We start from the raw sequence: 18,127 nt of genomic DNA, 5'->3' as shown, positions 1-18,127 counted from the left end.
GACCATCCTTTTGATTTAACACAGAAGAAGGTTTGTTCTACCTTTAAAAGCGCATCCTCTTTTTTTTCCCCCCGGACTCCTCAGCAAGTGGCTTCTAAGACAAGACTGGGGTTGTCCTCTTACTGAAAATCCTGTGTTTATCGAGTCTTTTCCTTTTCAATCTCTGAGTTTAACTAACCTAACAACAAAACAGAATCATCACGTTTCTCACCGAGCAATGAAAAGCAAAACAGTTGATTTCTCTGATCAACATCATTTTCCGTAAGAAAACAAAAAGTTATGACTCCTAGACCTTTGAAATATCTACAAATTGTAATTTAAACAATGAGATTTTTCAGTGTGTTTCTAAAACAAAGTAAAGGGATCAGAAAATGTAGTTCAAGTCAAGTGTGCAAAGCTCTCAGAGAAAGGTCCCCCAGCCTGGACAGGAGCACAAATATTCTCTTACACAAGTTAAATCTACTCTTTTCCTCCACAACACTTTTGAAATAAAACAGCAAACGTACTTATACTCATAAATCAGTCAAAAGTCCTCATCTCCTTATTAAGCCCTTTACACACAGATGATATAAGCTAGGTTTTCCTACAGTAGATGTGACCCTACCACATATTCGAGATATAATCATCCTACCATCAGTTAGGTTATGTTTTAAATATTTTGAAATCAGGTATCCTCACTGATTTCCTTTTAGAAACTATCTCGAGCATTAGATTTTCATAATTACACCATTTTGAACTTTTAGCTTTTTAAAACTTCCATACAAACTCTATGTCTATGGAAAAAGAAAAAAAAAAAAAACTCAAAAAAAGTAGTATCAGAGTTTAATTTCAACCACCTGGCATAACAATGAAAAATGTCAGACCTTCTGAAAATAGGAATAATGAATAGATTCTTAATATTTTTCCCTCCACCGCCCTTTTTTATTTTCCGAGATTAGGACTTACTATGGAATAGGTTTTTGAAAATAATGTTTCCTTTTTGACAAATGGCCTACATTCAGAAATGTCTTAGAACAAGCATTTAAAAAAACTAATAAATAACCATAAATCAAAATACATTAAAATAAAATTACAGTACATCATCCCTCCTATAAAATTCACCGTGCTAGAAGATCCTTTGAAAGGTTCATAAATAAAGTCTTCTTGACTTGAAATCGTTTCCTGCATCGCAGAAAACTAAGAAGAATCGCAAGTTTTCAGTAGGGTAATGTCCAAACTACTTGATCTGGTGCGGGGCGGGGAGACCGTTTTGCTTTTGATCCAAGTGAAGACAATAGAAATGTGTTCGTCCCACTTCCTCAAGTCCTCAAAACCTGGAAAGAAATGACACCGAGTCAAGTAGGTGGCTAAGAATCCTCCGAGACCAGTCCGGCTGACAAAGCGGGCTCAGAAAGACACCGGGGTTTCTCCCTCAAGTGCCCAGACACACAGCCAAGTAGGGCTGGGGGCGCACCCCTGGACCAGGAAGGTCATGAAGGGCGTGGGCGCGGTCCGCGAGGCCCCTGCCTGGCCCGGGTCTCCCCAGCCTCCCCTCTCTGCCCAGGCCCTTCTGGCTCCAGTTTGGTTCTGTTCTTTCCACCTCCCCAGAAACTTGGAAAGAGTTCTCATTTCTCCACACAGGAGCCGAACCTATGAACAGGCTGCCTACTCCTCCCAACACCCTGAGACTCACGCCTCGGGAGCGCGAGTGCCGGGACCCTACCTTGTCTGGCCCGGGAGCTGCCCCCTTCAGGCGGAGTTGGACGTGCTGCGGAGAAGCCGGTGTCCGTGCGGCTGCGAGTGCGGCTGTGGGTGCGGGTGCGGTACTTGGCGCGGATGCGGGTGCGGGTGCGGGTGCGGATGCGGATGAGCGTGCGGATGTGGATGTGGATGCGGATACGGGTGGGGCTGCTGGGGCTGAGGCTTAGGTTGGGGCTGTGGCTGGGGCTGTGACTGGGGCTGAGGCTGAGGCTGGGGTTGGGGTTGGGTTTGGGGCTGGGGTTGGGGCTGGGGCTGGGGCTGGAGCTGCGGCTGCTGCTCCAGTGGGGGCTGCTGCTGGACCAGGTGCTGCTGCTTTTGCCGCGTGGACTTGACCGCCAGGATAGCCTGACGATTCTTGTACTGCACCATCTGCAGCGTGATCTCCGCGTTCCAGCCCTGGTCTTGAGGGCACCGAAAGTCGATCTCCTTGCCCTCTGCCATCACCACAGTGAAGTACATGTACTTGCCCTTGCGCTCTACACAGTCCACCGTCTTCATGTTGGAGAAGTGCAATTCCTTGAGCTTGACCGGCGGCTCGAGGGCGGTGACAGCGGGGCCGCTGGGTTGGGACGGCTCCGCCGCCGGCCCTTGCCCGGACTGTTGCTGCTGCTGCTGCTGTTGCTGCTGCTGTTGCTGCTGCTGGTGCTGCTGCTGCTGCAGCTGCTTGGGCGGGATGAGCAGCAGCCCCTCCTCGGTGAGAATGCAGCACTTCTTCTTCCAGAGCTGCAACAACCCGTCGCTGCGCTTCTCCAGCACGCCCTCCTTCAGAGCCTTGCAGCCGCTGCTCTCCAGCATCCTGCCAGCATAAGCGGTGCCGCCGCTAGGCTCGGCCTCTCCGCTTCCAGCCGCTCGGGCGGGGGGCAGCAGCAGCAGCCGCGCGCCGTCCTCACCCCAGCGGCTCCCACGGCCGCCTGCCCGGAGCGCGCAGAGGAAGCTAACACGCAGGAGGCACAGCGGCGGCGGCGGCGGCTCTGGGTCCCGGCAGAGGGACAGCCGCGTCCTGATGCGCCACAAGGTCCCGAAGCTGCGAGCCGCCGGGCCTCTGCCGTCCTCTTGCGAGCGCTCACTGAAGGGCACTGGCTTGGCCCCCTCGCGGCGCTTTTGAATGGGCCATCTTCCCCACCCCCGAGTGACACCCAGCGGAAAAGGCGGCTCCTGGCGCCCGCACCGCGGGGAAAAGCCCAGCACCGAGAGGCGCTCGGCAGCCGGCGCACGCCTCATTAACTTGGGGCCTTTCCAAAGCCGGCTGTGTCCACGCCCCCCGCGTCCCTCGCTCCGCCTCTCGCCGCCCACTTGCTTCCGCGCTAGTTCCCCTGGAAAGCGACCGGGACCCGAGCCCCGGAAACTCCTCTCCTCCACCCGGGGCGATCGCCCAAGGAGCCCTGGCTGCCTGGCGACTAATGCTGACGCTCACAGGGCGCTGCGAGGCCATCCCCCGCGTCCAGCCTCTCCCAGGACCGCGAGGCTCTGTGCTAACAGCCTGGGACAGTAAGGACCCGGCTGCGCAGGCAGGGGCAGCCTCCTGGCAGTGCTGCGTCTCGGTCCTTGCGAATTAGCACTGGGGATTTGCGCTGGGCTCCGAGAGCCCGCAGAACCAGCGTCGTGGTCTGGGCTAGCTGCGAGGCCGGGGCCGGTCCCGCGGGTGTGCCTCCCCCGGACGCTGGGTAAACAACCGAGCGCACAGAGAGGACATCGTGCTTCCCACGCATGTTCCCTCACGGTCACGAAGTAGCTCTTCTTGAAGAGGGCGATTGTGAAAGCAGTAGTGCGACTGTCGGGTTTGCCACGGGTGGAGAAAGGCGGACCCACGTCAGATCGCATCTCGCCTGCTTTTTCTCGACCCCAACCGCAGGCACTAGCCCGTCTTCTTGACCCGTCGGGACGGTGTGCAACGTCTCTTAAAACAGTAACTCAGCTTTCTAACTACAAACCGGGGGAACGTCTGGTGCTGAGATCCCACACTGCAAGGCACAGTTCCAAATGCCTGATCGTCCTCCGCGGGTCTCTTTCCAAGCGCCTGGCCAGATCTTGGTTTTGGAATCTCATTTATCTGTGACCCCGGGAAGGCACTGCCCCAGCTCCCTCCTACTCCTACATTTAAACAGTGCGTATAGAAGCCGCTTCCTGGGAAGTAAAGCATAACTGAGACCTAGCCTCCTGCTAGGAAAATTCATCCCTTTAGTAAACAGCCCCAAGCATGTGCGGACCCTCACGAGGACACGAAGAATTAAACCAGGGCTGGACAAGTCAGAGTGGGCCAAGGTTAAGAGGAAGGGCTGCTACTGTGCCCAAACTGGAACAGACAGATTAGCTCATCTGCTAGTTGTGTGGCAAGAGCGAAGAATTCAAGAGGGGAAGAGAAAGTGAGAGTAGCTTAGAGAGCTAAGCAAGAATTGAATCCTTTGTGTGTCGTGGTAAGAAATTCGAACTTAATCCCAAGGTAATCAGAACAAAGGATAACTTTTATACACGGGGGCGTCCTGAATCTTCACCTAAGAAACAACGTCTGATCAAACCGGACAATCCAGCTAGCAATCCTGAGTCCCACTAAATTACACTTGGCCAGATCTCTGGCCTTCACATTGTTAATTGGTTAGCAATCTTTTCAGGAGAAAGACAATTTTTAAAATTATGTAGACTTCTAGTAAAACTGTGTCTCAAAGATTTACAATTCTGTATACCAATAACAAAGAACTACACCTAACATGTTTTCTGTCCCCTCTCCCCTTGTAGGACAAGTGAGCATTCCAGAGAATTTCTACATGACCAGCTGTTCAGTCTTTTAAGAGGTTGACATTCTTCAACTCATCTGGAAAGGATACGTCCTTTAAGTCTGTTATTCAGAGTCTCCAAGGGCAGGTGTAATTGGGAAAGACATTTCATATGGAAAAACACAAACTTGATAGGGTATAAAAAATGAGATGTAGTCTGGAGGCCCAAGTCATTTTCTTAGGAGAAACTTAAAGTGTATTTGGTGTTATTTAACCTTCTGCAGTTTATCAGTCTGAAACAAATGCATTCTGTTCTCATTTGAAAATGTCTGAACAGCCAGCACAAGTTTCAAACTCACTCATTTAATAATAACTAGACTTTAAAGGCCCACATTTCCAGTTAGGTATTTCACAATGATTTAGTAATTTTGTGAGTAGCTCAGAGTTAAAGTCTACGAGGTCTGACTACAGTGCATTACTGAAAAATATCAGTAATATAAGAATCCCATAGATTGGTGACAACTTTGCTCTTACTTATTTCAACAATCACCACCAACAGTTGGTGACTTAACAAATTAAGAACATAGTTGAGCTGCCATATGCTAATATTTGGCAAATATGTCAAAATGGCCATATTTGTCAAAATTTTAAGACAATGAGTAAATCCACAGAAAATAACTTAAAAAAAAAATATGTTGGGCCAGGCGTGGTGGCTTACACCTGTAATACCAACACTCTGGGAGGCTGAGACAAGAGGATCCCTTGAGCCCTATGCTACATGGCAAGATCTCCCTCTACAAAAGTAAAAGAAGTTTGGCCGGGTGTGGTGCATATGCCTGTAGTCCCAGTTACTTGTGAGGTGGAAGTGGAGGACTGTCTGAGCTCAGAAGTTCAAAGTTGCAGGAGCTAGGTTTGCACCACTGTACAAGCCTTGGCAACAGAGCAAACTCTGCTTAAAAACAAAAACAAAAAACAAAACTTCAGCTGTATGTACAATAAAAACCTACAAATATCACTTAAAAGTTACTGAAGTTTAGAAAACTAGCCAACAAAACCATTGCATTGGTAAACAAATTTGAAATGGCTAATTCAAGGTGCCTTTTACAGTTGGCAATTTAAAGATGTCTATCAGCAGCATTGGGCAGCTCATTTTCTTCTCTTGGATAAAGTTCATCACTGGCTTCAAGAACATCACTTTGTATCTCTGGTGTCTCCTCTATGAGTTTCTCTCCCCTCCAACCTTTTAATGTTGGACTGCCCCACGTCTTAGTCTTTGGCTTTCTTATCTATACTCGCTCTCTTATTGATACCTAGTCTCATCACTTTTGATAGCATCTATATGCCAGGGTCCCAAATTTATATCCCCAACTTATATCCAACTGCTTATTGCCAAAGAATAAACCACTAAAGTTAAAAAATAATAAACATACTAGGCAAGGGAACACTTACTAGTAAAACCATTCACTGAATAGTTCACTAGACGTTTAAGTCTGAGTGGATTTTAGGTTATAGAAAATAATCTAAAAAAAAAAAACAAACAAACAAACTGAAAAAGAACACTCTGGATAGCTCAGAGAAGTCCATAATTTATAAATGACAGGTTGTAACAAATTCCTGAATGGAACTACTCCAGTTTATAGGTTAGAATTCACTGTAGTGAAAAATAGCCTTCATTTTTTTTTATATACTCCAGGCCAGTCACTGCTACTGTAAGTTGAATATTCTCCATTTATGTCTCTCTACAGTACTGCCTGTGTAGTCTGAGAAATCAAACATGTAAATGAGCTCCCAAACTATTTTCCTCACCCTAATCTATTCTACCTGCAGCCCCCTTTCTCAGTTGACAGCAATACTCTGTACAGATGTTCAAACTAAAGCCCCTAGGTCAGTACTGCCCTTAACACCAGGCCAGGAAAGGCCCTTATCCAGAGCCCTGAGCTTTAGGATTGTGCGCTCTAGAGTCAAGATGACATGTCAGCTAGAGAGCATACTCATTCTGCACTCCTTTAGGTACTCAGGACCCCAAATATCCTGCCCAGAATAGCTCCAGCTGTTCCAGAAAATGCATTACATCATCATTGCATGTCCTGATGTGTTAGGGGGATGGACAGTTTGAATATACTGGCACTGGCATCCAAGTGAATGCGCAGGAAGCTCCTTGCCATACAGTTCAGAGCCAGGGGTAGGAAGAAAGGGTGGGACATGGGCTGAGAGTCAGCTCTTCCCCCAAGTTATATTTCGACATAAATATAAACCTGGCTTCTCAGTTCTAATGAAGGTATATTTATGAAGATAGGCACATTGGGCATATTTTCATTAAACAGAACTTTTAAATATTTAAACATATGTCTCCATTGTATTCTTGCCCTAGGACTTTAAGTGTGTAGAAGCATGCCTGCCTCGTAATGAGTTTTTTCCTCCCAATATTCAATTTACACAGTCAGGAAATCGCAAGAGTTATGCCTTCAACTGTATCTGGATTCCGTCCACTTCCTTCATTACCACCCTTATCCAAATCACCATCATATCCCCCTTGGATTACTACAATGGACTCTGAACTTATCTCCCTGATTCTACCCTCATTACTATTTTCAGCATAGCACTCAGGGTCATCTCCATCACTTTCTTCAAGCCTTGGTTCAGCAGGCCTATCCTGATCACTCTAAATAGTAGCCACCAAATTCCCCTTAATTTGTCCCATAGCATATATTATCTTCTAACATCTACTCAATAATTTACTGTACCTATTATTTCTGTTCCCCTTCCTACTAGAATAGTATGCAAGCTATTCAAGAAGCCAAGGACCATTGTTTCTGTGTCCCAATCACCTAGAAAAAGTCTTGGTACAAAGTAGATGCACAACATATGTAGAAGTCTTGAATGGAATCAGAAGTCCATACTCACCATAAAAAGAATATCAATTTTTTTCAAATGCTTGACAGATTTTTCATGATGCATCCTACTTTTTAAAATCTGCAATGAAAGGACTTGAAATTTGCCACACCAATATGTATTTGGTATTTTTAAATGAATAATCCCATGCTAAGCCTCTCTGAATCTTAAATGCTTTTATAGTCAGACATCATCTAAAATAAATTCCACAAAACTTTTCCCAAGCAACAGGCAATTTAATATTGTGAAAAGTATTTCTATAAACTAGCATCTTACTGTTTTCTAGTAAAAGTATTTCGAAGCACAAGAACCACAACAATGGAACTGAGTTGGTAAGTTTCTTACTTGGCAGTTACATAGTCAAACAATTGATTAAAAGTCCATTAATCAATACTGGCTTAAAGACATGTAAGAGAACTTATAAAGTTATTAAGTGTTTAGTACATAATGATTACAAAATCCTGACCTGTAAACTAATTTGCAACATACAGTAGAAACTCATGACAACAGTCATTATTAAAGATGTGGATAAACCAAAGGTCAAACATCTTTCAAGAAGTAGTTAAAAGCCAGTAAATTATGAGCATGCCACTTTACCCTCATCAGTGTATAAAGATAACCAAATAGGCCCACATTCGGAGTGCAGTTTAGACTTCCTAGTCATTTAGAAGTACAATTTAGAAGAAATATTTCATAGATACTAGTTTCCAAAAGGCCTTGAGTTGAAAATATTAAATATTAACACAGAACTATCAAGACTTATTAGGTAAGTGTCCAGCTGCCTTCCTTTTCACCTTACTAGTTGATAAACTGATGCCTCCTAGTGATCAATCCGTGTAACTGCTTAAAGGAAGTGCTTTAATAAGAGTGCTTAGTGCTGGTTTTTTAAACTGTAGTATAACCTACTTGTGAATCAAGCACTGTCCATCAGTTGTCTCCATCCTTTCTGTTCTGCGAGGAGCCTAATTCAGTTCTCATTTCTCTCATATAAGCTCTTGGGTGGTCCAACCACCTGATGCATACTATCATATACACAGCCTTCAGTTCTACTCCTATAACGCAGCAGAAAACTTCTATTAGTCTTCCAATGTACGTTATCATTCACTCCAATTTCTTACCCTTGCATGGCAAGCCCTCCACAGAATGGGTCCTACTTGCCTTATTTTGACTCTCCTTCCACGCAACCTTGAGTGAGTGCCAGTCATACATCTACTTGTCCTCGCTGCCTCCAATTTACTTTCCCAAATCCTCCGTAACCTTTCCTTCTTCAAAGCCCAATTTAAGTCCCACCTCTTAGATTTCCTCTAATTCCTTCCTAATCACTTCAAACTCTGATAGTAGTTATCAGATTTTAATATATGACTACTTCACTAAATATCTAAGATCCTGGATGCGTGTTTTCACCATCTTACCTAATGGAGAGCTGACTGACAGCACTTAAACTGAGGGGAGATGACTAATGTTTTGTCTGGAAATTGGTATTATCCAAAATGGGGCAAGCAGACTATCTTACTGAATATTATTAACAAGTAACCAGGGAGTCTGATGATTTGTACACTTGTTATGATATTAGCTTTGAAATGACACATGAAAATACAGAACTGGATTAAATGTAGCCGTTCAGCTCTCATTTTTGCCCTAAACTCAAAACACGGGTTATAAAGCAGCAGAGAGGAAGGTAATCCAATGAAGGAGGCTGAGAGAACCAGTATTATGTTGTCACAAAACTGCAATCACTCAAAAGTGTTGATATTCTGGCTCTGGGTCTTTGGGGTGACAGGATACCCCAGTAACTAACAGTGGAAACATTGCTCTGTCTGAACAGCAATCAATCCTATCCCCCATTAACAGCCCAAAAACACCTACCACCTTTCCTAAGTCTGCTTCAATTCTGAAACCAGGTAAATGCACCTGTTTTGTGCAACTCAAATATCTGATTGACAGTCACTTGGGCAGCTACCTCTATTTAAGGGACTAGATTCCACAGGTCATTTCCCTCTTTTGCTGTCATTTTTCCACTGCCACAGAACACACAGCCTTAGAGGGCACAGGCTGTTCAATTGGATTACTACTGATCTCTAAGGGAAAAAAAAAAAAATCCAGTAATGGACAAATACCTTCATTAGGTGATAGAGGACATGTAGCAGTGAGTGTAGACAATTTGCTTCAAAAACATGAGAATAAAGAAAAAAAGGTGGTAGTGGTGTTACTTTAGAAGAGGAACTCAGGCTTCAGAGAGGGTAGAGGTTTCATTACAGACAAGATAACTAAAGACGGAACTAAGAATAAAGGGGATAAAAGAATTCTGTGGGGTAGCGAGACTCAGAAAGGTAGAGGAACACTTTTACAAAAAAAAACCCAGGAAACATTTATGGCAAGCTTGTATGTTGCCACTAAACCTACCGGAAAAGGCAGATCCCACTAGAACCCCCCATACACCACAGTTTATAACTATCTGATTTAAGTAAGTCACTGTTGAGTAACATTGAGCATCCCTTAAACAGGTCAGAAACCAGAAAACACGTAATAGCTTTTGTTTCTAATATTTCATTTACACTTTTAAGTCACTGTCTTAACCTCATTTATGTATGCATGCTTCTGAGAAAGATTATCATGCAAAATGGAATAAAAAGCCTTGGGCAAAGTAGGACTCCAATCATAATTAATCCTTTTTTGAACCATATTGAAAAAAATTACTTTTCTCAGCCCTGTTCACTTATTTCTGAAATGTAGTTATTTACATTATGTTCCAGGATATCCTTGATCAAATAATCCTTTTCTAAATCAACTTATATCAACATTATGTGACTAATGTGGCTGTCATCCTAACCTCCCTTGGCATTTCATGCCCAGCTCTATTTACTACCTGCTTTTGACACTGTGAATACAAACCATAGGTTCTTCTTTTTACAAGAGAGGCTGGATACCAGTAGCCTTTAGCCTCCTTCAGCTCATCCTGTACCTTGAACCTGGACATGATGTATGGTGCCCAACATCCACTTGATAATAAAGCAACTTGCCAAGGATAAGAAGTAGAATGAAAGTCTGCCTGAGAACCATGAAGCTCTCATAATGGTCCCAGAGGCTATGTCTAAGCCTAAGAGAAAAACCTATATAGGCCACATTGTATTGGGGCTGTGTTCTACATGATAATAAATACAAACTCTTCAGGGCAGGGGAGAGAGAAGGCAAAGAATATCTGAATGTTGTTTAAAATGAAGTCTAGATTAACTCTGTTCTCTAAAATATTTCATATTCTGAAAGGTCTAGCCTAAAGAACCTGCCTATTCAACCACTAGTTGTATGATAGAAAAATCTACAAGGTAGTGCCAAGTGTAGGCCCATCCAAATGCTGGCTCCAACACAAATCAACCATGTTCTTGTTAAAGTTACTTCTAACCTTATGCATAAAAAGGGGATTAACATCCCCAATCAAGTAGGATTAAATAAGGCATTATTTGTAGTATTCATTTAATTAAATGAATTTAGTTCTCCCAAAATTGCTAATGCTGTAAACTGCAATCTCACTAGTTTAAAAATACACATGGAACAGCAATGAAGTTTTTCTTTAAATCCCTCAGTCTAGTTATATTATACCCAACTTTTGAAAACACGTGTACTTAATGGTCACTTTATACATACCACTTGAGGTTCCTTTAGTAGCTTAACATTTTTGTCTGAGTGAGTGATTCCAGATAAACTCAACTGTCCAAGATAAAATTCAAGTAAAAGATTCCAATATGATGGGAAAAGTACGTGTTTTTCTCCCTAAAAGAGGCATTTAATGTTTTTGGTCATTGTGGAAAATGATGGCAACAAACTAAGCCCAGTCAGCAAAATAAATTTTGCTTGTTTTAAGCCATTAAGTTTTAGAGCTTGTTTTGTTTTGCAGTACTAGGAAAATACCACTATTGATATGCCTTCCCTTGACTTTAAAAAACAGTTGACTCTTGAATATCAAATTTCAACAGGGTCCACCTACCACCCTTGCAGCAGCAAGATCCTTCTCCTCCTCAGCTACTCATGAAGGCAGTGAGGACCGAGACCTTTATGATAATCCAGTTCCACCTGATAGTAAATACACACACACACACACACACACACACACACACACACACACACACAAACTTTCATTCTGTTGCCAAGGCTGGAGTGCAGTGGCACCATCACAACTCATTGCAACCTCTTCCTCCTGAGCTCAAGCAATTCTCGTGCCTCAGCCTCCCGAGTAGCTCGAACTATAGGCATGTACCACTACCACGTGGGTACAGCTAAGTTTTGTATTTTTAGTAGAGACAGGGTTTTGCCACGTTGGCCAGGCTGGTCTCGGACTCCAAACCTCAAGTGATATCCTGGCCTCAGCCTCCCAAAGTGCCGAGATTACAGGCATGAGCCACCACACATGGCCATGATAGTAAATATATTTTTGATTCTTTGATTTTAACATTTTCTCTAGGTTACTTCTACAGTATATAATACACATAACATACAAAGTTTGTGTTAAATGACTTATTGGTAAGGACTCACTAATAGGCTATCGGTCAAGTTTGTGAGGAATCAGCTTATACAGATTTGATTGTGAGGTAGGGGCTGGAGCCCCTAGCCCCATTATTTGAGGCATTATTTGAGGGCCAATGGTATATGCAATCCAGCTTTCTTTCACTGCTTTTCTCAATCTGCAGGAATATGACTACAAAAGACCTTAGGAGACTGAACTACTGAGAATCATTCATTCTATTTGCTACATAGTTCCATACAGAATTATGGTTGGTATATCGAATGGGTCTAGATAAATCCTATACATATAACACTTTGCTGTACACAACATATTCCAAGCCCAGTGCTGGAAATCGGGAAACCCATTAGTGAGCAAGTATTTATAAAGTACTTTTTGAACTGGTAGACCAGTTTAGAACCATAGAACAAAAGAGTAGGTACTGATGAAAAGGAGATCCTCTACTGAACAAATAAAACACATGCACAAAAGTCCAGTTGCAGAAGTAAAGAAAAAGCAGCCAAGCAGAGCTGAAACAGTACAAATGCAGGTAAAATAGGCAGGACTGTCAAGCTGCTGTGAAGTGGCTAAATGCACTCACCGAGCCAAATGAATAGTAAAGACAACAGTTCCAGCCCTTAGTTTTGAAATCTGTAGCTAGGTGTGGCAGCTCCCACTTGTAACCACAGCACTTCAGGAGGTTGAGGTGAGTAGACCACTTGAGCCTAGGAGTTAGACACTAGCCTGGACAACATAGTGAGAATCCATCTCAAAAATAATAAAAATAACTGACTGGCCTAATCCAAGTATAAAATCACATCTGATCTTAAGACAGACACCAATGTCACATCCACACCGAGAAAATGCCAGTGTCCAGGACTCAAGGTAAATGTTGGAGATAGAAAGGATAGCCTGAAAAATGACAATTTGGGTGTCCTGAAGCATGACAAATCCAAATACAGTGAGACTTCATTTAGTTTTACCCTTGATCATTTCTGGATTCTGCCAAAGGCCAATGAAAATAAATCAGCACATAAAAACACAAAGAAGAAAGGAATAAAATGAGATTTTCTAACCCAGCTGACTTTAGGTTAAGGTCAAATTTTTTGTTTACAACAAACAAAAAATTTCAAAATGAGGCATGCTTAAATGTATTATCCAGTGTTAAGTCTCAGTTTATGTACATTGAGTAAGATATCTCTTACCTAGGAGGAATTTTGCCTTTGAACCAAGACAACCCCGACAAGTTCAAAAATTAAGTTCTAAAACCAATTTAAAAAGTAACCCCTGTAATCCCAGCACTTTGGCAGGCCAAGGCGGGTGAATCACAATGTCAGGAATTTGAGACCAGCCCAACCACCATGGTGAAACCCCTCTACTAAAAATACAAAAAATTAGCTGGGCATGGTCACACGTGCCTGTAATCCCAATTTGGGATTACAAGGATATCTTCTTCTTAGGAAGCTAAGGCAGGAGAATCACTTGAACCTGGGAGGCAGAGGCTGCAGTGAGCCACGACTGTGCCACTGCACTCCAGCATGGGCGACAGAGTGAGACTCGGTCTCAAAAAAAAGTAATCCCAACTACAAATTTTACGTTTTCTTATGTTTAGGAAGCATATCTACTAAGTGCTCAGAGGTTCGAAGTACTTTTGTTTCCTTATTAATGTACACCATGATCTTTCACAATACAGAAACATTGATGCCGAACCAACAGGTGATACAGACTCTAAAGGTTGTGCTTAACGACATTAATACCCAGATGCTACTCGTATTCTCATATATATTCATTAAAATTTGATGGTAGACATTTGTTTAGGGGCTGAAAGGTTTTAGTCTAAAATTAGATCTCCATTTTTATTCATGGATTGTTATTCCCATAGAGCAACCTCATCTACTTTCCTAGTTGAGTCAACTGATTCCACTTATCTGAAGATAATTACAAATGTAGACTGTAGTAGTACTAGGAAAAATAACATTGTTTGATTCAATTTCAAAGTATCCACTGTGCATTTAGTTTTTATTATGATACATGTACAGACTTTCACCTGAAAGGCCCTAGAAATACCCTGTAATGAACACACTCAGAACCTGGACTTCAGTTTCTAAATAATATTCCCTATTCTAAGAAGCCAGCAATTCTTCGAGGAATGGCCCATTCCAGGGCTGAAAGAGAGTATGTCTATGATAAGCCTAGGAAACTTTATGAGCCGAAAAGTATGTTGATCAGAGTAAAGAATATACTGGAACTCTTTCAACTATTTTAATTTTGGAGTTGAAGGAAACCTGTAATATTGATAAGTTACCCCAAAACATCAATCTGAAGTTTGACTAAGGGGATTCACTGCAGATAAAACTCCATTCAGCCTTTTTTTTTTTTTTTTTTAAATAAAGCTTGTTCTTGGCTAAGTTCAACGTAACTAGTCTCAGACAGCATCTTGTTCACTGCTGCTACCTTACTCCGTCACTTAATCTACTTTTCAGTTCCTTATATGTATGTATGTCTCAGAGGCTTTTACTAGCCTCTAAATAGTCCCTGGGGCCCACTTACCTCAAATGTTCTTACCTTCAAATGGCTGACTCACTCTCTCAATCATGTCTTACTTTAAAAATTATCTTCCAGCCAGGCACAGTGGTTCATGTCTGTAATCCCAGCACTTTGGGAGGCCAAGGTGGGTGGATCACCTGAGTCCTGGAGTTCAAGAACAGCCTGGCCAACATGGCAAAACCCTTGTCCTCAAAAAGCACAAAAATTAGCTGGGGGTGGTGGCATGAACCTGTGATCCCAGCTACTTGAGAGGCTGAGTGAGGTGGGAGATCACTTGAGCCAGGAAGGTCAAGGTTGCAGTGAGCCAAGATTGCACCAATGCACTTCGGCCTGGGCAAATGAAGTAAGACCTTGTCTCAAACAAGTAACAAAAAATCTTCCATGGAAACGTGATCCCCATCCTCACTTGAAATATTCTTAACAGGTGGTTTTCAGTGTTCCAAACCCATTAAAAGGACTTTCACAGCTAACCTTTCTATGGACTGGCCACTTGTCTTTCTACCTGTATTTCTAGTTATTTCAATTCCTTGAATGTTCCCTCAATTGTTCTGTTCTGGGACCTTTGCCTGTATTTCCTCCTGTTCCTCCACCTGAACTACACACTGCTCAGAGGCCCTTCCCCTCACTTCACAAACTCCTACAGATTCTTGAAATCTCAGCTAAAAGCTCTCATACAAATTTTGAGCATTCTAGTAGAAACTATTTTACAACCTCATGAAGTTTTTCAGAGCTGCAATTGACTAATACATCATGAATGATAAAATTATGAATACTATGAACTCTGGATATGAGATCTGTCAACTTCTGGCACTCATATATTTAATCACACATTTCCAGTTCCTACTTTTTGGCTTTAAGTTTAAATCATGTAAGAAACTGGCCAGGGGTAATGGCTCACGCCTTAATCCCAACACTTTGCGAGGCCAAGGTGGGAGGATCACTTGAAGTCAAGAGTTTGAGACCAGCCTGGTCAACAAAAACCCCATCTCTACTAAAAATACAAAATCAGCTGGGCTTGGTGGCGCATGCCTGTAATCCCAACTACTTGGGAGGTTGAGGCACGAGAATCGCTTGAACCTGGGAAGTGGCAGTTGCAGTGAGCCAAGATCATGTCACTGCACTCCAGCCTAGGCAACAGAGCGAGACTCTGTCTCAACAATAAAAATAAAACATGTGAGAAACTAAAAAGCATTGCTTGTATTTTATGCAATGTTTTATTCTGGGTTTCAAAATAATAAAACTCAGTTTGTCCACAAAACCTACAAATGCTCAACTTCCAATACAAAAATTAAACAACCAAATTGACTTATTTCCTGCCAGCAATCTATTTCTAAATTAATATACCCCATTTCTTCTTTTATTCAGACTCTTGAGGATGACATGTTCGTGCCTCAATAACCCACTCTAAGTCAAAAATATCATTTAAGTAGAAGATGCATTTAATAACCCAGTAAATTCATAAAAGCTGAAATCTTTAACACGAACCACTGTAAGTCAGAGACTGTCTATACTAAGGATTTTAGTGAATAATTTCTGTAAACTGGAAAACCTGATAGTTTGATGTCAAAAGGAAGAAACACAAGATACAAAGCATACTGTATTTTTTGAAATATAATACAACAATCAAAATTTCTTATGGATAAACACTTATCCTTAAGTAAAATAATTTCATATACTAACAAGGATATTTCCATTTCTGTAAAGTCATGTAAATAATCCTTAATCAGGCAAGAACTTGGCTCTTTATCCAGGTTACATTTTAATGTCTGGAGTTTTAATCTAGCATACAAAAATCACCAGTATACATCTCTTAATTGCAGTATTATTTCACCATCACCATTTACATGTACTTTTCAGGTATCAGAGACTTAGTGCTTTAAGTAGCAAATTACCTAAATTATGAACACATGTTTTCAAAAACAAAACCAAGCTCATAATTATGTGTATACAGTGCAGATTTTAAAAAACTAAATTAGCATATATTTTTTTCTAAAGCTCCTATGCAGAACTTACAGTCTTCTGCACTATCAATCTATTCTGCACATTTAAAATAAAATTTTTTTAATTTAAAGTAAAAAATATAAAGGCTTAAATTTTTGTAAGACTAACCCATAAAAAGAAATCCAATTTTAAACCAATCCCTGAAACCAAAGCATTCAAATATTTGAACATTAGTTCAATATTTCTACATAGCACGGTAAGATTTTCACAAACAGTTACTATAAGTTTTGTCTTTATTTTTAATAATGGGAATGGCCTACAATTCAGATAAACCTACAAATTCATACTGTTTATAAACAGCAGTAATATTAATATAAACAGTTAATTCTGCTATCTTAGGAGCCTTACCATATCATTAATCTATTCACAGAACAAAAATATTTCTATGAAAGCTAATATATCCTTTCATGTTTGTTTGTTAAGTATGCTAAAACAGAAAATGAGGTAGAATCCCATTTTTCTTTAGTACCATTCCATAAGCCAATTCCACAGAATTAAGTTATTTTTGCAACTTAAAATAGTGATGCTAATACTGCTTCAGTAAGCTAGATTTACTGATGTAAGAATCCTAAGAAATTATGTGGCTTTCAGACATCCATGTTAAACTACTGACTCATCAATTTGTGGAATTTGTAGAACACTTACCATTCTTCAATGACCATAAAGCAAACAGTGCTAAAATTGTTTCTAATCAAAGTTTTCTTTGTTAAGTGACTATATTTCATCATTTCTAACAGGCAAAAACGAAACCTACTTGGCAGTCTGCATTGGCTGGTGGAAACTACAATCAGAGCGTAAAGACAAATCTTCAAGTGTCTCAAAAATGTTTGTAGATAACTCAGAATATAATCTATTGGGAACTATGGAATTCCATTTTAGTCTTCAAATAACAAACTCCACTTAGCAGGGGTAGTAAGGTTGCTCTTAAAACTGTAGATTTAGAGAACATAGTGGCCTCAGCACAAAATAACTCACTCTAGACATCACTACTCTTCTCTCTTCAAAAAAAAGTATACATATTCATTTAAAAAAAAAAACACCCAAAATATCACCAGAACATTTTATAAAATTAAATCCAAATTTTATTAAGGATTTCAAGTTACACACTTTAAATTTCTAGAATGGAATGGAATCACTTTGGAACTGCAAAAATGGCATAAACACTGACATCTCCTGAAACTTCAGTATTATAAAGAAAATTCTTCTGCAAACCACATCTCCATTATATAACAAGACTAGGTATTATCTACACCGTCACTTTGGCAATAGCTATTTCCTAAAAGAATGAAAAAGATGATTTTGCTACTTCAGTTCATTAAAAATGGGATTCTATCTTTAAAGTTCAGAAAAGGCTGTGTTTAGATGAACTATGGTTAAAAAACAACAACAACAAAAAAAAGAGTCTCTAATCAAAGCAAAGGAAATCATTTAAAATAAAGAGAAAAAAGCTATTATTATTGGTTAAGGATTTCCAGTAGTAAGTTAAAATCTCAGGAGAGGAATGGATAGCACTACAAACAACGTGTTCACATTCTAAGACCTTAACACTAACTTCTCAAAAAGGAAGTTTTCATTACCCCTAAAAATAAATTCAATGTAATTTTATTAAGAGCAGGAAATCTAGACCTTCCTCTAATGACAATCCAATAGTCCACCCTTGCTGTCATCAAAAAAAACTTCAACTCCAAAATTAACAGTAATTAGCCTGAGGTATTGTAAATGTGGCTCTACAGTCTGAAAT

General features: G+C 41.1%; 1 protein-coding gene across 1 annotated transcript; it reads right to left on the bottom strand.

The window, feature by feature from the left end:
* Window positions 1-805: 805 nt before the first annotated feature.
* Window positions 806-18,018, bottom strand: PHLDA1 (pleckstrin homology like domain family A member 1). Its single transcript, XM_039472215.2, has 2 exons — window positions 1,703-18,018; window positions 806-1,313 (listed from the first exon to the last, which is right to left on the bottom strand). Exon 1 carries the CDS (start codon window positions 2,959-2,961, stop codon window positions 1,729-1,731), a length of 1,233 nt encoding a protein of 410 aa, XP_039328149.1. The 5' UTR covers window positions 2,962-18,018; the 3' UTR covers window positions 806-1,313; window positions 1,703-1,728.
* Between the last annotated feature and the right edge of the window lie 109 nt (window positions 18,019-18,127).

Source organism: Saimiri boliviensis, chromosome 7, assembly GCF_048565385.1.
Source record: "Saimiri boliviensis isolate mSaiBol1 chromosome 7, mSaiBol1.pri, whole genome shotgun sequence".
Lineage (NCBI taxonomy): Eukaryota > Metazoa > Chordata > Mammalia > Primates > Cebidae > Saimiri > Saimiri boliviensis.
This window is presented reverse-complemented; position numbering and strand designations above follow the sequence as displayed.